The following is a 23703-nucleotide window of genomic DNA, read 5'->3' as shown; positions in this document are numbered from 1 at the left end:
ATGAATACAGAATACATATTTATATCGAATACATGGGTAAAAGAAAGATTGATAGAAAAGCTACGGAAAAGAGAGAGAGAGAGAGAGAGAGAGAGAGAGAGAGTGTGTGTGTGTGCGTGTGTGTGTGCGTGTGTGTGTGTGTGTGTGTGTGTATGTGTGTGTGTACAGGGCCGGACTACCGGGGGGGTTATGGGGGTTGCGCAACCCCCCCCCCCTACATGTACCTCACTTATTTAAAACATTTTTTATTATTGTTTATTTTATGCCGTTTCATGCAAGGAGCGACCATTTTCCTATCTCAGAATATGACCTACCCATCAGCTTCAGGGGGCTTCGCTCCCTGACTCCCACAAGGGGCTTTGCCCCTTGACCGCGCCAGGGGGAACATCCCCCTGGACCACCACTGGCAACCCCCCCCCCCCCCCCTCCTCTTAGCCTAGTCCGGCCCTGGTGTAAGTGTGTGTGTGTTCGTCTGTGTGTAACAAGTAGTATTAACAAAAGCACAGCAACATAGAAGTAAAGAATCAGATCAAAAAGGAAAGGGGGGTTGGAGAGGAGGGAGGCGAGATATGGATGTAGAAAAGACAATGCTCTCGCTGACTGCCCTCGCAAACAAACAGAGAGGTGACCGAGAGGTTAAAAGGCTAATACAGAAAGGTTACATCGTGTCAGAGCCAATTAAATTCTACAGCGGGAGAACAATGAGAAAGGACTGGACCATACCTATCTCCAAACCCTAAAGGGAAAGAACAAATCAGATTTTAAAGTGTGAATCTTAACTCCACACAATTTCCATACTAACTTAGATAATATATTCTGCTCTCTACGCCTTCTCTTCTTCTTCACTTTATACACTTTAAGAAGAAAATTGCATATGTAAAAAAGACATATTCCCGTAGTCACTTTTTTCATACTCATCCTGCACATTCACATTAGCTTTGTGATGCAGTAACAGCTCTACCATTTCTCTTTGACCTCTCTGGTTTGCTATGTGCAGGGGCGTGTGGCCATTCTTATTCTGTACATTCACATCAGCTTTGTGACTCAGTAACAGCCCCACCATTTCTTTGCTATCCCTACTGCATGCAATCAGTAGCGGTGTGTTGCCATCCCTATCCTGTACATTCACATCAGCTTTGTGACTCAGTAACAGCCCCACCATTTCTTTGCTATCCCTTCTGCATGCTTTGTGTAGCGGTGTGTTGCCATCCTTATCCTGTACATTCACATCAGCTTTGTGACTCAGTAACAGCCCCACCATTTCTTTGTTATCCTCACTGCATGCATTCAGTAGCGGTCTGTTGCCATCCCTATCCTGTACATTCACATCAGCTTTGTGACTCAGTAACAGCCCCACCATTTCTTTGCTATCCCTTCTGCATGCTTTGTGTAGCGGTGTGTTGCCATCCTTATCCCGTGAATTCACATCAGCTTTGTGAATCAATAACAGCTCTATGGTATCTTTGCTACCCTCACTGCATGCTTTGTGTAGCGGTGTCCTGCCATACGTATCCAGTACATTCACATTAGCTTTGTAATTCAGTAACAGCTCCATCATTTTTCTTTGACCTCTCAGGTTTGCTCTGTGTAGCGGTGTGTTGCCTTTCGTATTCTGTACATTCACATCAGCTTTGTGACTCGGTAACAGCTCCACTATTTCTTTGCTACCCTTACTGCATGCTTCGAGTAGCGGTGTGTTGCCATACATATCCTGTACATTCACATCAGCTTTGTGACTCAGTAACAGCTCCACCATTTCTTTACTACCCCTACTGCATGCGTTGAGTAGCGGTACGTTGCCATCCCTATCCTGTACATTCACATCAGCTTTGTGACTCAGTAATAGCTCCACTATATCTTTGCTACCCTCACTGCATGCGTTGTGTAGCGGTGTGTTGCGAACCCTATTCTGTTCATTCACATCAGCTTTGTGACTCAGTAACAGCTCCACTATTTCTTTGCTACTCCTACTGCATGCGTTGTGTAGCGGTGTGTCGCCAAACGTATTCTGTACATTCACATCAGCTTTGTGACTCAGCAACAGCTCCACCATTTCTTTGCTATCCCTACTGCATGCAATCAGTAGCGGTGTGTTGCCATCCTTATCCTGTACATTCGCATCAGCCTTGTGACTCAGTAACAGCCCCACCATTTCTTTGCTATCCCTTCTGCATGCTTTGTGTAGCGGTATGTTGCCATCCCCATCCTGTACATTCACATCAGCTTTGTGACTCAGTAATAGCTCCACTATATCTTTGCTACCCTCACTGCATGCTTTGAGTAGCGGTGTCCTGCCATACGTATCCAGTACATTCACATTAGCTTTGTAATTCAGTAACAGCTCCATCATTTTTCTTTGACCTCTCAGGTTTGCTCTGTGTAGCGGTGTGTTGCCTTTCTTATCCCGTACATTCACATCAGCTTTGTGACTCAGTAACAGCTCCACCATTTCTTTGCTACCCTTACTGCATGCTTCGAGTAGCGGTGTGTTGCCATGATACTTAACCTGTACATTCACATCAGCTTTGTGACTCAGTAACAGCTTCACTGTATCTTTGCTACCCCTACTGCATGCTTTGAGTAGCGGTGTGTAGCCATCCTTATCCCGTGAATTCACATCAGCTTTGTGAATCAGTAACAGCTCCATGGTATCTTTGCTACCCTCACTGCATGCTTTGTGTAGCGGTGTGTTGCGAACCCTATTCTGTGCATTCACATCAGCTTTGTGACTCAGTAACAGCTCCACTTTATCTTTGCTACCCATACTGCATGCTTTGTGTAGCGATGTGTTGCCATACCTATTCTGTGCATCCACATCAGCTTTGTGAAGCAATAACAACTCCACCATGTCTTTGCTATCCATTCTGCATGCTTTGTGTAGCGGTGTGTTGCCATTCTGATCCTGTGCATTCACATCAGCTTTGTGACTCAGTAACAGCCCCACCATTTCTTTGCTACGCTTACTGCATGCATTGAGTAGCGGTGTATAGCCATACATATTCTGTACATTCACATCAGCGTTGTGACTCAGTAATAGCTCCACCATTTCTTTACTACCCCTACTGCATGCATTGAGTAGCGGTGTATAGCCATACATATTCTGTACATTCACATCAGCTTCGTGACTCAGTAACAGCTCAACTGTATCTGTTCTATCCTTACTGCATGCTTTGTGTAGCGGTGTGTTGCCATACGTATTCTGTACATTCACATTAGCTTTGTGACTCAGTAACAGCTCCACCATTTCTTTGCTACCCCTACTGCATGCGTTGAGTAGTGGTGTGTTGCACCAATACTTATCCTGTACATTCACATCAGCTTTGTGACTCAGTAACAGCTCCACCATTTCTTTGCTAGCCTCACTGCATGCGTTGAGTAGCAGTGTGTCGCCATACGTATTCTGTACATTCACATCAGCTTCGTGACTCAGTAACAGCTCAACTGTATCTGTTCTATTCTCACTGCATGCTCTGAGTAGCGGTGTGTCGCCATACGTATTCTGTACATTCATATCAGCTTTGTGACTCAGTAACAGCTCCACCATTTCTTTGCTACCCCTACTGCATGCGTTGAGTAGTGGTGTGCTGCCATGCGTATTCCGTACATTCACATCAACTTTGTGACTCAGTAACAACTCCACCATTTCTTTGCTACCCCTACTGCATGCTTTGTGTAGCGGTGTGTTGCCATCATCTTCCTGTACATTCACATCAGCTTTGTGACTCAGTAATAGTTCCACCATTTCTTTGCTACCCCTACTGCATGCGTTGTGTAGCGGTGTGTCGCCAAACGTATTCCGTACATTCACATCAGCTTTGTGACTCAGTAACAGCTCCACCATTTCTTTGCTATCCCTACTGCATGCGTTGTGTAGCGGTGTGTCGCCAAACGTATTCCGTACAGTCACATCAGCTGTGTGACTCAGTAACAGCTCCATTATTTCTTTGCTATCCTCACTGCATGCGTGGAGTAGCGGTGTGTTGCCACTATACTTATCCTACACATTCACATCAGAATTGTGACGCAGTAACAGCTCCACGGTATCTTTGCTACCCTCACTGCAGGCTTTGTGTAGCGGTGTGTTGCCATGCTGATCCTGTACATTCGCATCAGCAATGTGACGCAGTAACAGCTCAACTGTATCTGTTCTATCCTCACTGCATGCTTTGAGTAGCGGTGTGTCGCCATGCTTATTCTGTACATTCACATCAGCGTTGTGACTCAGTAACAGCTCCACCGTATCTTTGCTACGCTTACGGCATGCTTCGAGTAGCGGTGTGTAGCCATCCTCATCCTGTGCATTCACATCAGCTTTGTGACTCAGTAACAGCTCCACCATTTCTTTGCTATCCCTACTGCATGCGTTGTGTAGCGGTGTGTTGCCTTCCTTATCCGGTACATTCACATCAGCTTTGTGACTCAGTAACAGCTCCACCATTTCTTTGCTACCCTCACTGCATGCGTTGAGTAGCGGTGTGTCGCCATACTTATCCTGTGCATTCACATCAGCTTTGTGACTCAGTAACAGCTCCACCATTTCTTTGCTACCCTTACTGCATGCGTTGAGTAGCGGTGTGTCGCCATCATCATCCTTTACATTCACATCAGCTTTATGACTCAGTAACAGCTCCACCATTTCTTTGCTACCCTCACTGCATGCTTTGAGTAGCGGTGTGTTGCCATCATTATCCGGTACATTCACATCAGCTTTGTGACTCAGTAACAGCTCCACCATTTCTTTGCTATCCCTACTGCATGCGTTGTGTAGCGGTGTGTTGCCATCCTGATTCTGTGCATTCACATCAGCTTTGTGACTCAGTAACAGCTCCACTATTTCTTTGCTACCCTCACTGCATGCTTTGAGTAGCGGTGTGTTGCGAACCCTATTCTGTTCATTCACATCAGCTGTGTGACTCAGTAACAACTCCACCATTTTTTTGCTATCCCTTCTGCATGCTTTGTGTAGCGGTATGTTGCCATCCCTATCCTGTACATTCACATCAGCTTTGTGACTCAGTAATAGCTCCACTATATCTTTGCTACCCTCACTGCATGCGTTGTGTAGCGGTGTGTTGCGAACCCTATTCTGTTCATTCACATCAGCTTTGTGACTCAGTAACAGCTCCACTATTTCTTTGCTACTCCTACTGCATGCGTTGTGTAGCGGTGTGTCGCCAAACGTATTCTGTACATTCACATCAGCTTTGTGACTCAGCAACAGCTCCACTTTATCTTTGCAATCCCTTCTGCATGCTTTGTGTAGCGGTGTCCTGCCATACGTATCCAGTACATTCACATTAGCTTTGTAATTCAGTAACAGCTCCATCATTTTTCTTTGACCTCTCAGGTTTGCTCTGTGTAGCGGTGTGTTGCCTTTCGTATTCTGTACATTCACATCAGCTTTGTGACTCAGTAACAGCTCCACCATTTCTTTGCTACCCTCACTGCATGCAATCAGTAGCGGTGTGTTGCCTTCCGTATCCTGTACATTCACATCAGCTTTGTGACTCAGTAACAGCCCCACCATTTCTTTGCTATCCCTTCTGCATGCTTTGTGTAGCGGTGTCCTGCCATACGTATCCAGTACATTCACATTAGCTTTGTAATTCAGTAACAGCTCCATCATTTTTCTTTGACCTCTCAGGTTTGCTCTGTGTAGCGGTGTGTTGCCTTTCGTATTCTGTACATTCACATCAGCTTTGTAATGCAATAACAGCTCCACAGTATCTTTTCGACCCAAAGTGCATGCTCTGTGTAGCGGTGTGTTGCCTTCCGTATCCTGTACATTCACATCAGCTTTGTGACCTAGTAACAGCTCCACAGTATCTATGCTACCCTCACTGCATGCATTGTGTAGCGGTGTGTTGCGAACCCTATTCTGTGCATTCACATCAGGTTTGTGACGCAGTAACAGCTCCACTATATCTGTGTGGCCATTACTGCATGCTTTGTGTAGCGATGTGTTGCCATACCTATTCTGTGCATCCACATCAGCTTTGTGACTCAGTAACAGCCCCACCATTTCTTTGCTATCCATTCTGCATGCTTCGTGTAGCGGTGTGTTGCCATCCCTATCCTGTCCATTCACATCAGCTTTGTGACTCAGTAACAGCCCCACCATTTCTTTGCTACCCCTACTGCATGCGTTGAGTAGCGGTGTGTTGCCACGATACTTTTCCTGTACATTCACATCAGCTTTGTGACTCAGTAACAGCTCCACCATTTCTTTGCTAGCCTCACTGCATGCGTTGAGTAGCGGTGTGTCGCCATTCGTATTCTGTACATTCACATCAGCTTCGTGACTCAGTAACAGCTCAACTGTATCTGTTCTATCCTTACTGCATGCTTTGAGTAGCGGTGTGTCGCCATACGTATTCTGTACATTCACATTAGCTTTGTGACTCAGTAACAGCTCCACCATTTCTTTGCTACCCCTACTGCATGCGTTGAGTAGTGGTGTGTTGCACCAATACTTATCCTGTACATTCACATCAGCTTTGTGACTCAGTAACAGCTCCACCATTTCTTTGCTAGCCTCACTGCATGCGTTGAGTAGCAGTGTGTCGCCATACGTATTCTGTACATTCACATCAGCTTCGTGACTCAGTAACAGCTCAACTGTATCTGTTCTATTCTCACTGCATGCTCTGAGTAGCGGTGTGTCGCCATACGTATTCTGTACATTCATATCAGCTTTGTGACTCAGTAACAGCTCCACCATTTCTTTGCTACCCCTACTGCATGCGTTGTGTAGTGGTGTGTTGCCATGCGTATTCCGTACATTCACATCAACTTTGTGACTCAGTAACAACTCCACCATTTCTTTGCTACCCTCACTGCATGCTTTGAGTAGCGGTGTGTTGCCATCATTATCCTGTACATTCACATCAGCTTTGTGACTCAGTAATAGCTCCACCATTTCTTTACTACCCCTACTGCATGCGTTGTGTAGCGGTGTGTCGCCATCCTTATCCTGTACATTCACATCAGCTTTGTGACTCAGTAACAGCTCCACTGTATCTTTGCTACCCGGCCTATTGCTTGCTTTGTGTAGCGGTGTGTCGCCAAACATATTCTGTACATTCACATCAGCTTTGTGACTCAGTAACAGCTCCACCATTTCTTTACTACCCCTACTGCATGCGTTGAGTAGCGGTGTGTTGCCATGATACTTATCCTGTACATTCACATCAGCTTTGTGACTCAGTAACAGCTCCACTATTTCTTTGCTACCCTCACTGCATGCTTCGAGTAGCGGTGTGTTGCCATACTTATTCTGTACATTCACATCAGCTTCGTGACTCAGTAACAGCTCAACTGTATCTGTTCTATCCTTACTGCATGCTTTGTGTAGCGGTGTGTTGCCATACTTATCCTGTACATTCACATAAGCTCTGTGACTCAGTAACAGCTCCACCATTTCTTTGCTACCCTCACTGCATGCTTTGAGTAGCGGTGTGTTGCCATCATTATCCTGTACATTCACATCAGCTTTGTGACTCAGTAACAGCTCCACCATTTCTTTGCTACCCTCACTGCATGCGTTGTGTAGCGGTGTGTTGCCATACTTATCCTGTACATTCACATCAGCTGTGTGACTCAGTAACAGCTCCACCATTTCTTTGCTACCCTTACTGCATGCTTTGAGTAGCGGTGTGTTGCCATCATTATCCTGTACATTCACATCAGCGTTGTGACTCAGTAACAGCTCCACCATTTCTTTGCTACCCTCACTGCATGCTTTGAGTAGCGGTGTGTTGCCATCATTATCCTGTACATTCACATCAGCTGTGTGACTCAGTAACAGCTCCACGATTTTTGTGCTACCCTTACTGCATGCGTTGTGTAGCGGTGTGTTGCCATCCTTATCCTTTACATTCACATCAGCTTTGTGACTCAGTAATAGCTCCACCATTTCTTTGCTACCCCTACTGCATGCGTTGTGTAGCGGTGTGTCGCCATCCTTATCCTGTACATTCACATCAGCTGTGTGACTCAGTAACAACTCCACCATTTCTTTGCTACCCCTACTGCATGCGTTGTGTAGTGGTGTGTTGCCATCCTTATCCTTTACATTCACATCAGCTGTGTGACTCAGTAACAACTCCACCATTTCTTTGCTACCCCTACTGCATGCGTTGTGTAGTGGTGTGTTGCCATCCTTATCCTTTACATTCACATCAGCTGTGTGACTCAGTAACAACTCCACCATTTCTTTGCTACCCATACTGCATGCTTCGAGTAGAGGTGTGTCGCCATACGTATTCTGTACATTCACATCAGCTTTGTGACTCAGCAACAGCTCCACCATAGCTATGCTACCCTTACTGCATGCTTCGAGTAGCGGTGTGTTGCGAACCGTATTCTGTACATTCACATCAGCTTTGTGACTCAGTAACAGCTCCACCATTTCTTTGCTACCTTTGTTGCATGCGTTGAGTAGCGGTGTGTTGCCATACTTATCCGGTACATTCACATCAGCTTTGTGACTCAGTAACAGCTTAACGCTATCTTTGCTACCCTTACTGCATGCTTCGTGAAGTGGCGTGTTGCCATCAGCATCCTCTGCTCCATTTGCATTAGCCCCATGACGAATTAACAGTGCAAACTCTTGCTTTCTGGTTAGGTTCTCCAGCAGAATGTATGCCACGTTTTTTCCTGAAAAAGTACAGCAAAAACCGTTCACATTTAACACATTCTGTGCATGTATTGTTGCTTTTTCTAAAATAACACTTTATTAGCTACAGGGACTCCAGTTTCAGTCAATAAAATAAAGATTAGAAACGAATGAATTTTCAAAATAATTACATAATTTTAAAATTAAGTTTAAAGATGATAGTTTAATTCAAGATTCTGAATAAGTAGGAAACTACAGAAAGTAGTGGTATAAACAAAGCTAGCTGTGGGCAAATGCTTACCGTCAAATTTGAGATGCCCTGTCAGATGTAGAGAAATGTCCATCTGGTCTTCTGTGTGTTGCTTTATGTGCCTGGGAGTGACAGAAAAATGAAAACTTGGTTATAACATAACAGGTTATAATGTAGATCGGTTATAAAGTACATTATATTTGTTCCCGGTCAGCACTGTTCTTATTTATCACTAAAAATGAATCGATTATAACGTAACCAGTTATAACGTAGATCGATTATAACGTATATATTTGTTGTTCCTACGCCAGAAAAAGACCGGTTAGAACGTAATCCGACATCATTATAAAGCAGCGCTTCCAAGTTATAGGCTATTTTCTAAAAGTAGTCAAAATGTAGGATTTTTGTTTTTTTTCTGAAATGCATTCCTCAGACACTAACTTATCGAGTCATTGTTAAAGTTTAGTCGGAAATGACACTTAAACGTCTTTAATGTCAATTGCTAACCAACTGATTGAAAAACATTACAAACTTTGAAGGCCATTTTCTCGGAATTGTCTTTTCCGTTTTTCACTGTAAAAAAAACCGTAGCTTCTACAATATATGCACTTCAAATGTTTTTATGAAAATAAAAAAGACGTACATGTTGCAATTGCTTTTCTAACCTGGATATTCTCTCTCTCTCTCTCTCTGTCTCTCTGTCTCTCTGTCTCTCTCTCTCTCTCTCTCTCTCTCTCATTGTCTCTGATTCTTTCTCTATTTGTCCCTGTCTTTCTCTATGGCTCCCAACCTCTCTCTGTCTCTCCCTGGCTTTCAATCTCTCTCTCTCTCTCTCTCTCTCTCTCTCTCTCTCTCTCTCTCTCTCTCTCTCTCTCTCTTTCTCTCTCTCTTCTCTCTCTCTTCTATCACGTTAAAAACGACAAAAGCTGTGGACTTCTTCTACAAGCTCTTTATTCTAGACCTGATCATACATGGGGTGGCGATGTCCGTTGACAACTACATCAAGTGCGCATGTGCAAAAGTACCACATCCTATCAGATGACATCATTAGATACGTCATCGAATGATCAACATTGTCACATCCCTCTTTCTCTACATTAAACTTGTCTTTGACACACACAACCTCCTTGACATAAACTTGCTGCTTATTCATGGAAAGCAAATAAACACAATGCAGTCTTTCTTGTACACCACTTTGTAATCGTTCAGATACGCTGGTTTTCTAACAACTCTCCTACTAGGGGTGTACGTATGTTTGGTTGTCTTTGACTTTGTCACTCTGTTCTGCGTTCTATTTTCTTCTGTCACAGGCGTTTGAATCTGAGTTTCTTTCTGTTGGTCTTGTTGTCTTGTCTGTCTTTGTTCTAGTCTTGTGTCACCATCATTCTTTTCTGGACTTCTGTCGATCAAGTGTCTGTACGATTGTTGTCCCCTCAGTACCGGTGCTGTCATGTCAGAACTATGTGTCGACCTTATCTGTTTCCTGTTTCTGCGAAACATACGTCGATCTTCTGTTCGTATCTTGTATGACCTAATGTCAGTTGGCCATCCTGTTTGAACAATCTTCATCAGAAGACACAGATATTGTGATCACGGCTTGTGATCCGACTCAACTTCTACGTGTTTTCCATAAACATAGCGTTCAAATCTCTCCAGAGCGAATACTATCGCCAGCATCTCCTTTTCGATCTGAGCATAGGTTTTTTCCGTTTCTGTCAGTGCTCCGGATGCGTACTGTACTGGATGTCCATCGGCCATCAGGCAGGCACCTTCATGCTCATGGACTTTTGATACACATTCCGACAACCATCTTCGATGACAAATTCTAATACTCTCTCTCTCTCTCTCTCTCTCTCTCTCTCTCTCTCTCTCTCTCTCTCTCTCATGCGTGGTAACCCCTTGCACATCCGGTCGACAGGTACATGGGCATTTTGGAATGCCAAGGACGACAGAAAGTAGAGCCAGCTATCATGTATTTTGTGCACCCTTATTCATCCACTATTTTATGCTGCTAAAGTTTAATTCCAGTATGACCACTGACGGAAATTTGCTAGCCATGTAAACACTTGAGAAAAAAAATGGAACGTTCAGGCTGTTTGCTGTTCGCTGAATGCCTATCAAAACATGCTGCGGTCACGAATGACTGGACATGGCTGTCGCACAGCAGTCCTCCCGAAAAATTTGATCGTGTTTACAGGACTAGGAAACGTAATCCAGTAGTTGTATTTGAATGACACTTTGGCAGTATTTGTAACATTTAGTTATCTGTATGCATGCACATTCTTGATTTTTTTTATGTGAACCATTAAACCTCTGACACGTTTTATAAAATTTTCCGGAAGATTACTTAGCATCTAAAACAATACCTGTAACGATGCGCAATTTTACCGGACGTACGTCTCGTATGTAGACATGAGATCCTGAACGTTTTGAATCAATCCAATCAGTCATTTCTGAAATACAGTGCTTTTTGTCATGGTACCCCTCATAATTGACGCATAAACCTCCAGTTTTCAACTGCTCATGCGCTCCACACCTGCATTCGTGGAAATGACATAACACAAGATATACGCACGATAGCAAGACAAAACAAAACAACCTGTTCTGGATAGATAATTTTGATTTCTCCTGGTATTTAAACATTGCCGAGTTACGCCTGTTCTGAATGTGTGTCTATTTTTTAATTGGTACCTTACGTTTTGGTCAGGTCGATTTTGGGGGTACCCTTACTTCGGCGGCGGTCACGTGATACCTACAACAGAAACCTTTGATCCGAAAAGTGTGCCAGGAATTCAAGTGAAGGGCTTTTAATGGCATAAAGTTTCAATGTAATGACACGGGAATGAACGTTTTAGTTCGGGTCCGAACATGGGAGCAATAATTTTGTTGTTCAGTTTATAAACTCGGCCAAAATATTATTGCAACAAATTTTGCACACAAATTAAAGCATCGATTCCCGTGACATTTTATTAAAACTGTATATGCCAGTTAAGGCCGTTCACTTGAATATCAAGATAATTTTTTAGATTAAAGATATCTTTTACAGGGATCACGTGACCGCCGCTCAAATAAGGCTACCCTCAAAATCGACCACACAAAAACGGAAGGGCCCAATTTAAAAGATCCGACACCGATCAATGCACAGCGATTGCGAAAAAGTTCCGTAACTCTTATCTTCCGGGCCTTACCTCCCCCTGTTTTTATCATCCCCAAAACAAATAAGTTTGCCTGCCCTCGTGTCCTTGGTCTCTTTCTTGTGTCATTATGACGTCAAACCTACAGTAACGTCACGGAAAGAAAGTCCATGTTTCAGGTCCAAGACGTTCGACTTACAAGTCTCGGTTACTATACTTCTCAAGAATCTGTTCGTGTTTGTGAGTTGTTTTTGGCTCACGTAAGTGTAGCCTATGCGTTGGTAAACTTTGTCTGTCTGTGCGTGCGTGTAGGGCCTATGTATGTATGGCTGTCGTAGAAACTTTAACATTTGAAGACGTCATATTACATTGACGTCACATTATGCCAGACGCCAAGCGGAGCAGCCACTAGATTGCCAATTTTAAAGTATTTTAAGGCTGGAGTTCACACCTGAGGCCATATTTCAAAGTGGTTAGGCAGTTTTAAAGGTTTGTTTTTATGTTAGTTGAATGTTTTGTTTATCAGGAAAAAACAAAATGAATAGAGCTTGTCGCGCAAAATTTTGAGATAGCGACTGAAGTTTGAGCATAGGTATGAGATTTTTTCACGCAAACCCTACTGAAGAAATTGTGATATTGTATTGTGAATATGTTAACAAAAAAACAATCGGATGATCAGAAACTGAAGAAGAGAAATAGGGAAGCAAAATAGAACATCAAACATAGTGATTTTACAGGTGAATTTGGAAAAAAAACCCTTATGTATCCATTTTTGAAGCCCAATTTGAAGCATGGAACACAGTCAAACATAAATTAAAAGTGTTAAAGTGGTTACAGTGTTCAGAAATAGTGTTAAATAACAAGTTGAGTTATCCCTCTTCACAAATTTTAAGAGAAATACACCTCTTGTCGTGCAAAATTTTGAACTGTGATGCTTTTACTACCCCCACCCCCTACTCATTTTTCAGAAAAGAGTGCATATTATCTTCCAAATAGACAAGCAAGGTAGTCAGATGATCAGAAACTGAAGAAGAGAAATAGGGAAGCAAAATAGAACATCAAACATTGTGATTTTACAGGTGAATTTGGAAAAAAACCCTTATGTATCCATTTTTGAAGCCCAATTTGAAGCATGGAACACAGTCAAACATAAATTAAAAGTGTTAAAGTGGTTACAGTGTTCAGAAATAGTGTTAAATAACAAGTTGAGTTATCCCTCTTCACAAATTTTAAGAGAAATACACCTCTTGTCGCGCAAAATCTTGAACTGTGATGCTTTTACTACCCCTACCCCCTACCCATTCTTCAGAAAAGAGTGCATATTATCTTCCAAATAGAAAGGCAAGGTAATCAGATGATCAAAAACTTCAGAACAGAAATAGGGAAGCAAAAAAGAACACCCAACAGAGTGATTTAGCTGTTGAATTCAGAAAAAACCCACTTGTTTACTCATTTCATAAGCTGAATTTAAAGCTTGGATGACAGAAAAAAATAAATTAAAAGTGCTAAAGTGGTTACAGTGTTCAGAAATAGTGTTAGATACCAAGTTGAGTTATCCCTCTTCATCACAGTTAAAAGAAACGCACCTCTTGTCGCGCAAAATCTTGAACTGTGATGCTTTTACTACCCCTACCCCCTACCCATTCTTCAGAAAAGAGTGCATATTATCTTCCAAATAGAAAGGCAAGGTAATCAGATGATCAAAAACTTCAGAACAGAAATAGGGAAGCAAAAAAGAACACCCAACAGAGTTATTTAACTGTTGAATTCAGAAAAAACACACTTGTTTACTCATTTTGTAAGCTGAATTCAAAACTTGGATGACAGAAAAAAATAAATTAAAAGTGCTAAAGTGGTTACAGTGTTCAGAAATAGTGTTAGATACCAAGTTTAGTTATCCCTCTTCATCACAGTTAAAAGAAACGCACCTCTTGTCGCAAAAAATCTTGAACTGTGATGCTTTTACTATCCCCACCCCCTGCCCATTTTTTTTAGAAAAGAGTGCATATTGTCTTCCAAATAGAAAAGCAAGGTAGTCAGATGATCAAAAACTTCAGAACAGAAATAGGGAAGCAAAATAGAACATCCAACATAGTAATTTAACTGTTGAATTCAGAAAAAAACACTTTTTTACTCATTTTATTAGCTGAATTTAAAGCTTGGAAGACAGAAAAAAAAAAAAAAAGTGCTAAGGCCAAAAAAAATAATAGGTGTGGTTACGGTAACATAGCCGAAAAAAATAGGGTAGGAAGGTAGGCAATCACTTAATTTTTTTTTTTAATTTTTGTTCTAATGTGTACAAATTAAACCTACTTGACAGGGAAATATGTGTGCGACTCGGGCGCTTTCGCTTTCATTGCGTTTTCTGCACTGGTTTTCTTGTGTTTTTTTTGTTTTTTTGACAAATGTAATAAAAAGTTATAGGGTCGGCCCCTAAAAATAGGGTAGGTCGGGTTACCGTAACCACACCTATTTTTTTTTTAGGCCTAATGTGGTTACAGTGTTCAGAAATAGTGTTAGATACCAAGTTCAGTTATCCCTCTTCATCACAGTTAAAAGAAACACACCTCTTGTCGCGCAAAATCTTGAACTTTGATGCTTTTACTACCCCCACCCCCTACCTATTTTTCATAAAAGAGTGCATATTATCTTACAAATAGGAAAGCAAGGTAATCAGATGATCAAAAACTTAAGATAAATAGGGAAGCAAAATAGAATATCCAACATAGTGATTTAACTGTTGAATTAAAAAAACACCTTTTTTTTCTCATTTTTTGAAGCTGAATTAGAAGTTTGGAATTCCTCCGAAAGCGGCGTATGGCTGCCTAAATGGCGGGGTAAAAACGGTCATACACGTAAAAATCCACTCGTGCTAAAAACATGAGTGAACATGGGAGTCTAAGCCCATGAACGAAGAAGAAGAGGAGGAGAAGAAGTTTGGAAGACAGAAAAAATAAATTAAAAGTGCTAAAGTGGTTACAGTGTTCAGAAATAGTGTTAGATACCAAGTTGAGTTGTCGCTCTTTATCACAGTTAAAAGAAACACACCTCTTGTCGCGCACAATCTTGAACTGTGATCCTTTTACTACCCCCGCCCCCTACCCATTTGAACACAAAAGAGTGTATATTCTCTTCCAATTAGAAAAATAAGTAATTTGCAACTGGACATTTTTAAAATACATATTTTCTGTCAGTCCAAGGATTGCTTAGTCCATTAAAAACAAACAGACTAGGATTTAGCGCACCCATTTTAAGAAAAAGTTAACATGATAATTGATATATATATATATATATATATATATATCAGACTTTTTTTATGCAATTACTACTGAAGATTCCAGACCAGGTAAAACAATCATTTTATATTCTTTGTCACATTTTTTACTTTTTTTTTTATAAATTTATCTATAGCGAGTCTTGTCTCTTTGTGTCATTTAGTTATTTTGAAGAATTCTATCCTGGCAAAAAAAATTAAAAATCCCTACCTACCTACCCTATTTTGTTTACCCATGTTATTAGAAACAGACAATTTATTTTTATTGGCCTAAAGATCTTGAAACATTTGTTTTAATAGAGAAATAACAAGTACAGCCCTTAGCTGTGTCACTCGAATTTCTTTGTCAGGCTGAAACTTAGCTGTTGCGTTGAAGTCTGCTGTGTGTGTCTGGGTCCAAAGCAACTTTCACATTCTCATCTACACATTCTCATCTACACACTCACGTTACTCACACAATTATACAGTTGTACCCACAGAGGCGTTCGGGGATGGGGGTCTCGCACTCGGGCGAATCACACCACAAAATACAAAGTATAACGTACACAGATTTTTCTATTGAACCAAAAGGCAAATTAAATCATGAATAAATCAATCAAGCAAAACTTCCACACAATGACACATTCACTCTCGGTTCACACTGCGCTCTGGGCATGCACACTTGGCAGCACGTATACGTTCCGACGCCGTTTGTCTTCCTGCAAGTCCAGCACAGGCACACGATTGTCCAAGAATCACAATAATCCTCGTGAATGTCACAGCAGGCATAGTAAGGTTACGTAGAAAAGTCCAAAAGGGTGCGTTAATGGTGGTAATCCGGCACACACACACCGGGCACACACACACACACTGACACTGACACACACACACACACACACACACACACTCCGGTTTGGTAAGTTACCTGATAAATAATGTAGCCTGTAGATTTAACGTGGAGACTGATCAGACAGGAAGAGTAATACTTTCACATTTCCGATGTTCAGCGATAAACTTGTTTTCTTCGAGAGTTCGATCTTCGTGCGTGTCACGTTTCAATATATCACTTAAGGTGATTATGAACCGGTTAATTACTACTAATTAACTAACCACACCACGATCCACTCTCGCAGTCATACAATTAAATAGAGTCAACAAAAGTATAAGTTTCAGACGCCTGTTTATGTATAAACTCGCCACCTCCCTCGAGCCTTCACTCAAAATATGTTCCTTTTACGTTCTCAACACGTAAAAAAACCCGTGATCACTGACAAAATGCCAGTAGTATATAGAAAATTATAGTAACACGCTGATCCCGTGTAAATACAGTCAAATGAGAATGTTCTGTTCAAAAAGCTCTAGTTCATGCAGGGGTCACACACCCCACGTTGTCACTACTCCAATGAAATCACAGATAAGAAAAGACAACGGTGGTCAACGGGGTGCGTAAGACACGGTGCACTTAGCTTTCTTTCTGTATGCTGGTTAGCCGGTTTGCTGGTTAGCCGGTCTGCTGGTTAGCCGGTCTGCTGGTTAGCCGGTTTGCTGGTTAGCCGGTTAGCGTAGCTTCCTCAGGTCCCAGCTCCAACGTCTGCAGCTAGCAGTGTCCCGCCAAAGGCAGCCGTGCAGCGGTTACAGGAAAACGAACCCGAAACGAAGGCTGCAAACAGAAAGCATCGGTGCACTAAACATGTCAGCTACCCCTCACCCACCACCTTAAAACATGTCATCTTTAAATATCTCATCGAGCACGTGGGCCTGCACAAAACGGACTTTTTACAACAACAAAACAGTCATTTTCCGTCCTTCTCTCCCTATCTGCAAAAACCATATACAGATTAGTATTTTAGCGTCACAGAGAGTAAATTATGCGATAACCTGGAAAGAACAACAGAGAGTATTTCATTCCACAACACAGACTCATCAACAGCGTTAAATAATGATTTATTACCTCAAAAGCCTATGATTGTACTCTCATGGAAGCAAAATCCGCTTCCTCCCTGGAACAGCCTCTGTTCGTCAACAGTGACCGAAAACCTCCAGAACCCCTTGTCGAATCCTTATGCGAAAGCCATCGCCGACGAAGGAATGTTGACGACTTGTCCTCAGCAAAATATGTGGCAGTGTGAAGGAAATAACCGGTGGAAGCTCCCCTAGAGTGCCGAATACAATATTCGGTGAAAAACCATCATACTCTAGAAACTGTGTATTAGATCCTTCCCCTTCTGCCGCTGGGTGTCAAGTGCGCCGTCCTTGTGCCTCTCTCAGACAACCTAGCCAATAACACGTGACTGACCTTGTCACAAAACCAGTCCAGCTATACACAATTCTGCCTCCCAAGCAGAAAAAAGACACGAGAAACTCAATCCGTGAAAATCCCGTGCGCGCTGTCAGCGAAAAACCGTCAGCCCTATGACAGCAAAAAAAACCCCACTGTGAAACTCGTGCGCTACAAAACATCCGTGCTCATTGAGCACTGTCAGCAAACTCTGCTGTAGCCCAATATCACGCACAGGCGCTTTCTATCATAATCGACCAAGAACAGGCACTCCATCGAGTGACACTTTCTTGGTCTCTGTCACCCGATCGTGACACACCTCCCCTCTTCAAGACGAAACCTCGGTTTCGCTCACAGTCATGTTCTCCTCTACAGCCCGAGAGAGAAAGTCAGCTCCAACATTGTTGGCGCCCGGAATGACGCGTACCGTGAATTGGTACGGTTGGAGAATCAACGCCCAGCGCATAAGTCTGGCGTTTGCCAACCTTGCAACCTGAAGATATTGCAGAGGTTGATGGTCCGTCTCCAGACAGAAAGGTCGTCCTCAAGAACGAGCAACCCCTCGTTTCACCCCTGATGACTGCAACCTTCTCTGTCTTCTTGTCTTTGTTCTTCTGGTCTTTGTTCTTCTCCCCGTAGGCTGTCCTCTCTATGTAGGCGCGCAGCAGGTTGGCGTGGTACAGGCGTGCTTTCCCGTGCATCATGATCCTGTAGTCGTTCTGGCCCACCCTCGCTGTCACCTCAAAAGGTCCTTGCCACTGCAGTTGTAGCTTGTTGTGTTTGACAGGTAGAAGTAGCAACACCCGTTCTCCAATCTTGAAGCTGCGCGGCCGTGCCTTGCGGTCGAATCCTCGCGCGTAACGCTGTGCTGCTCTTCCCAGGTTCTCTTGAGCCAGTTTGCAGGTCTCTTCAATCCTGTTCCTGAGTTCTACGATGTAGGTCGCTGTCGTCTGCACCTCCTCGTCAGCTTCTTCGTCTGTCCAAGCCTGACGCAGGATAGCCATGGGACCGCGTACCTGTCTGCCGTACAACAACTCAAATGGGGAAAAGCCCAAGCTCTCCTGAGGAACCTCGCGGTATGCAAAAAGCAATGCTGGGATGTACCTGTCCCACGTGCGTGGTTTCTCCTGAGCTAGTTTCCTCAGCATGGTCTTCAAGGTGCCATTGAACCTCTCCACCAGTCCGTTGCACTGAGCATGGTAGGGAGTGGTGAAGTGCTGCTCCAGTGATAGCAGTCGTGCTGCCTCCGCCATCACTCCTCCCGTGAACTGCGTGCCTCTGTCGGTGAGTACCTCTGATGGAATTCCCAGCCGGGACCACATAGTAACCAGAGCCTCAGCTACTCGCGTGGCTTCAATCGATTTCAGAGGGATCGCCTCTGGGTATCGAGTAGCGTAGTCCACCATGGTCAAAATGTATCTGTTTCCGTCCTCAGACGCAGGCAAGATGGGCCCGATGATGTCCACTGCCACCCGACGAAAGGGTTCGTCGATGAGCGGCATCTTCTCTAAGGGGACCTTCCTCACCCTTCCTTTGGCAACCACCTTCTGGCACTTATCGCAGGACGCACAGAAACGTCTGACATCCGTGCAGATGCCTGGCCAGTAAAAATGGCGCCAGACACGATCCGTGGTCTTCTTGGTACCAAGATGACCTCCCAGAATCGAGTCGTGTGCCGTTGCCATGACACCCTCGCGAAACTCGCGAGGCACGACAACCTGTTTGAATGTACCTTCTTGGTTGCTGAACTCCCGGTAGAGCAACTTCTTGTCCCTGAGGAACTTTGACCTCCCATGCTTCCCGCTCAGCTTCACCTTCCCCGACTTCGCGTGCTCCCGAGGAGTCGCTAATGTCGGATCAGATGCCTGAGCCTTCGCGAGAAGCGCGGGGGTCACGTTCCCCAGGGCAGCTCGTGCAGCAGGTAGGGGTTTGAGAGGTTTGTCCTCTCGCTCCGCCTGTGCCCGCGTGAGCACTGAAATGACGTCGGGAGACCGATAAACGGGAACCTCCCTGGTGACGCCGTCCACAAACTGAACCCGGTTTCCAATGAGCAGGTCGCATGGAGGATCGTCCATGACGACGGCCACAATGGTCCCCGTGAACAACGGTGTTACGACCTTGATCACTGCCGTGTTCAAGTCGTAAGCGTGAGATGCCTCGGCCATTCTCACTCTGATGCTGTCTCCTGTGTAGGCCATAGCTGGAACTAGACTCGCCCGAACCACTATCATGTCTGCCCCTGTGTCCCGCAGACCTTCGCCCTTCACTCCATTAACGTAGACGTTGCAGTGGGGCTGGAAATGTTTCCTGGAGCACGGAACGCAGAGTTGTGGAATTGTGCATGAGCTCGTGACGTCCCTTAACTCCTCACTGCCAACAAAGTGTACGCCCTTCTGGTCAGCCTGTCTCCTGTGGCAGTCCTTCTTCACGTGGCCCCGCTTGTTGCAGTAATAACACTGGATGTCAGTTCTGGAACTTGATCCTTTGTGTCCCTGATCGTCCTTCCCGTCCTTGGGTCCTGAAGAACCTGAATTTCCCGATTTTCCCGGCCGTGAGCCTGAAGATTTGCCAGAGATCGCCTGGGCGTCCTCGTGTACTCTGATCCAGTCGGCTGCCTCCTGAGTAGTCTTTGGCTGGTGTTCCTGCACGAAGGTCACCACCTCAGGTCGCAGGCTGGACATCAGTTGTTCCATGACTATGAGGTCGGCAAGGTCGTCGACGGTCCAGTTCTTCTCGGCCATCTCCACCCAGCGCCGCAGGTAGAGATTAAGGCGTGCCACAAACTGATGGCTCAGCTCGCCGCTCAGTCTCTTGCTGTTACGCAGACGTCGTCTGTAGGCTTCCGCAGTCAGGTTGAAGCGCTGGAGTAACGCCTTCTTTAGTGCCTGATAGTCTCTCGCCTCGTCGTCCTCCAAAGCGTTGTAGAGCTGCAATGCGCGTCCTTTTAAGCAGGTGCTAAGGCGGCTAGCCCACGTGGCCTCTTCCCACTTCTGGTCAGATGCAATGCGCTCAAACCGGCGTAAAAAGTCGTCGAGCTCGTCCTTGTCATCGTCGAACGTCGGCAGTCTCGTACGGTCGGCAACAAACGTCGGCGCGCTAGCCTGAGTAAGCGTACCCTTCTCGGCCTGTAGCCTAGCTAGCTCTAGCTGGTGATCGCGATCCGCCTGTTCCTTCCGGTCTAGTCTGTCACGTTCGTCTTTCTTTTCCTGTCTGTCAAGTTCGGCCTGTCGTTCGGCCTGTCGTTCCTGTCTCTCAAGCTCGTCTTTCTTATCCTGTCGGTCACGTTCGGCCTGTCGTTCCCTTTCTTGTCTGTCTCGTTCATCTTTCTCTTTCCGTTCTTGTCTGTCACGTTCGTCTTGTCGTTCCTGTCTCTCACGTTCGGCCTGTCGTTCTTGTCTGTCAAGCTCTTCTTTTCTCGTCTGTCGTTCTATGTCTTCCTTACGTTCTAACTCCTTGCGCTTAAGCAAACTACGCGCTCTAACGCGTGCGTCTCGCTCTGTCTGTTCCTCGCTACCAGGAGTCTCAAAAGTTAATCTCTTCGTAGGAGATCCCCCTGTAGCCATGGTTAGTTTAGCAAAGCGTTATCACAAAAGTAAGTCTAACGCAGCTATAGCTAGAATACGCGGTGATGAAAGCGATGGATACAAAAATCCAGCAACCGGAAAATGCAGAAGAAAAAAATCCAAACGGTGTAGAACAAATCGCGTAGCCTACTTTATGGCTGCTTTTTGCGGTGAAACAAAGTGTTTCCCACAGCCGTGGCCTACTTTATCGGCTGCTTTTTGCGGTGAAACAGAGTGTCTCCCACAGCCTTGGTTAGGACAGAAGTCCTCGGACCCTCCCCCCCCCAAATTCCAACAAAGTCAAAATATGGAGAAAAATCCAAGTAAAACAAGACGGTAGAAATGTAACCTGTTACAGAATGCGAAACAACAATGTAGAGAAAACTGAGTAAAACGAATAACAAATCCGCTAACCCCGCTCAGCTCTCTGCAACGGAAAACACTGAACGTACAACAACAAAGATTCACAAACAAAGGAAAGGGAGGTAATCACAGTTAGCGCATACAATAGCTCACAAATTACAATTTACATTTCCTGCAAGATGTGAATCGCTTAAGGTGTGGTATATGATCAAAACTATACAAAAAAGGGTAGCACCAAGCAGAAAATAAGTCGAGCACTGACGAGATTATCTGCTCTTAGTTATCCTTAATTGGTGGGTCTTTATCAGTTGGAAATTAACTGAGTAAATCCCGGCTTGGCCCCCATGTGTCACGTTTCAATATATCACTTAAGGTGATTATGAACCGGTTAATTACTACTAATTAACTAACCACACCACGATCCACTCTCGCAGTCATACAATTAAATAGAGTCAACAAAAGTATAAGTTTCAGACGCCTGTTTATGTATAAACTCGCCACCTCCCTCGAGCCTTCACTCAAAATATGTTCCTTTTACGTTCTCAACACGTAAAAAAACCCGTGATCACTGACAAAATGCCAGTAGTATATAGAAAATTATAGTAACACGCTGATCCCGTGTAAATACAGTCAAATGAGAATGTTCTGTTCAAAAAGCTCTAGTTCATGCAGGGGTCACACACCCCACGTTGTCACTACTCCAATGAAATCACAGATAAGAAAAGACAACGGTGGTCAACGGGGTGCGTAAGACACGGTGCACTTAGCTTTCTTTCTGTATGCTGGTTAGCCGGTATGCTGGTTAGCCGGGTTGCTGGTTAGCCGGTTTGCTGGTTAGCCGGTTAGCGTAGCTTCCTCAGGTCCCAGCTCCAACGTCTGCAGCTAGCAGTGTCCCGCCAAAGGCAGCCGTGCAGCGGTTACAGGAAAACGAACCCGAAACGAAGGCTGCAAACAGAAAGCATCGGTGCACTAAACATGTCAGCTACCCCTCACCCACCACCTTAAAACATGTCATCTTTAAATATCTCATCGAGCACGTGGGCCTGCACAAAACGGACTTTTTACAACAACAAAACAGTCATTTTCCGTCCTTCTCTCCCTATCTGCAAAAACCATATACAGATTAGTATTTTAGAGTCACAGAGAGTAAATTATGCGATAACCTGGAAAGAACAACAGAGAGTATTTCATTCCACAACACAGACTCATCAACAGCGTTAAATAATGATTTATTACCTCAAAAGCCTATGATTGTACTCTCATGGAAGCAAAATCCGCTTCCTCCCTGGAACAGCCTCTGTTCGTCAACAGTGACCGAAAACCTCCAGAACCCCTTGTCGAATCCTTATGCGAAAGCCATCGCCGACGAAGGAATGTTGACGACTTGTCCTCAGCAAAACATGTGGCAGTGTGAAGGAAATAACCGGTGGAAGCTCCCCTAGAGTGCCGAATACAATATTCGGTGAAAAACCATCATACTCTAGAAACTGTGTATTAGATCCTTCCCCTTCTGCCGCTGGGTGTCAAGTGCGCCGTCCTTGTGCCTCTCTCAGACAACCTAGCCAATAACACGTGACTGACCTTGTCACAAAACCAGTCCAGCTATACACAATTCTGCCTCCCAAGCAGAAAAAAGACACGAGAAACTCAATCCGTGAAAATCCCGTGCGCGCTGTCAGCGAAAAACCGTCAGCCCTATGACAGCAAAAAATAACCGCTGTGAAACTCGTGCGCTACAAAACATCCGTGCTCATTGAGCACTGTCAGCAAACTCTGCTGTAGCCTAATATCACGCACAGGCGCTTTCTATCATAATCGACCAAGAACAGGCACTCCATCGAGTGACACTTTCTTGGTCTCTGTCACCCGATCGTGACAGTGCGATTCTGGCGCGTTGTCACCAAGAACGTTAAAAAAACACAGGATATCATCATGATGCCTCTCTACAAAAACCAGGTCTAGGAACTCTTCATCTAAAGTCAGTCAGTATTAACCTCCTCAACACAATCCTCATCTTGCCCCATAGTGATTTCTGCCGCCAAAGAACATGTGGTTCTCAACTCAAAAGACCGATTTGTCGTCTTCCGGCCGGCATTGCGAAATTCAGATCTACCCCAACTTCGTGCATTGATCTGAGCAATAAAATGTAGATGCGATAATCTGCAAACATCTCTTCAACACAATCTGCATCTTGTCCCATCGTGATTTCTGTCGGCAAAGAACATGTGGTTCTCAACTCACAAGA

The 23703-nt window shown here is 44.3% G+C and overlaps 1 protein-coding gene, 2 long non-coding RNA genes and 1 pseudogene across 3 annotated transcripts; all 4 read right to left on the bottom strand.

Annotated features, from left to right (window-relative positions):
• Window positions 1-800: 800 nt before the first annotated feature.
• Window positions 801-2947, bottom strand: LOC138956872 (ankyrin-3-like). Its single transcript, XM_070328091.1, has one exon. It carries the CDS (start codon window positions 2945-2947, stop codon window positions 857-859), a length of 2091 nt encoding a protein of 696 aa, XP_070184192.1. The 3' UTR covers window positions 801-856.
• Window positions 2948-3158: 211 nt separating this feature from the next.
• Window positions 3159-8212, bottom strand: LOC138956870 (serine/threonine-protein phosphatase 6 regulatory ankyrin repeat subunit B-like; annotated as a pseudogene).
• An 8205-nt stretch (window positions 8213-16417) lies between these two features.
• On the bottom strand, window positions 16418-18479 carry LOC138956871 (uncharacterized). Its single transcript, XR_011452849.1, has 2 exons — window positions 17206-18479; window positions 16418-16914 (listed from the first exon to the last, which is right to left on the bottom strand). It is a non-coding gene; the product is annotated as an uncharacterized lncRNA (long non-coding RNA).
• A 3443-nt stretch (window positions 18480-21922) lies between these two features.
• LOC138956873 (uncharacterized) lies at window positions 21923-23228 on the bottom strand. The gene is made up of 2 exons (XR_011452850.1): window positions 22695-23228; window positions 21923-22403 (listed from the first exon to the last, which is right to left on the bottom strand). It is a non-coding gene; the product is annotated as an uncharacterized lncRNA (long non-coding RNA).
• Window positions 23229-23703: the final 475 nt, after the last annotated feature.

The sequence above is a fragment of the Littorina saxatilis genome, unplaced genomic scaffold, assembly GCF_037325665.1.
Source record: "Littorina saxatilis isolate snail1 unplaced genomic scaffold, US_GU_Lsax_2.0 scaffold_724, whole genome shotgun sequence".
NCBI classification, from domain to species: Eukaryota; Metazoa; Mollusca; class Gastropoda; order Littorinimorpha; family Littorinidae; genus Littorina; species Littorina saxatilis.
This window is presented reverse-complemented; position numbering and strand designations above follow the sequence as displayed.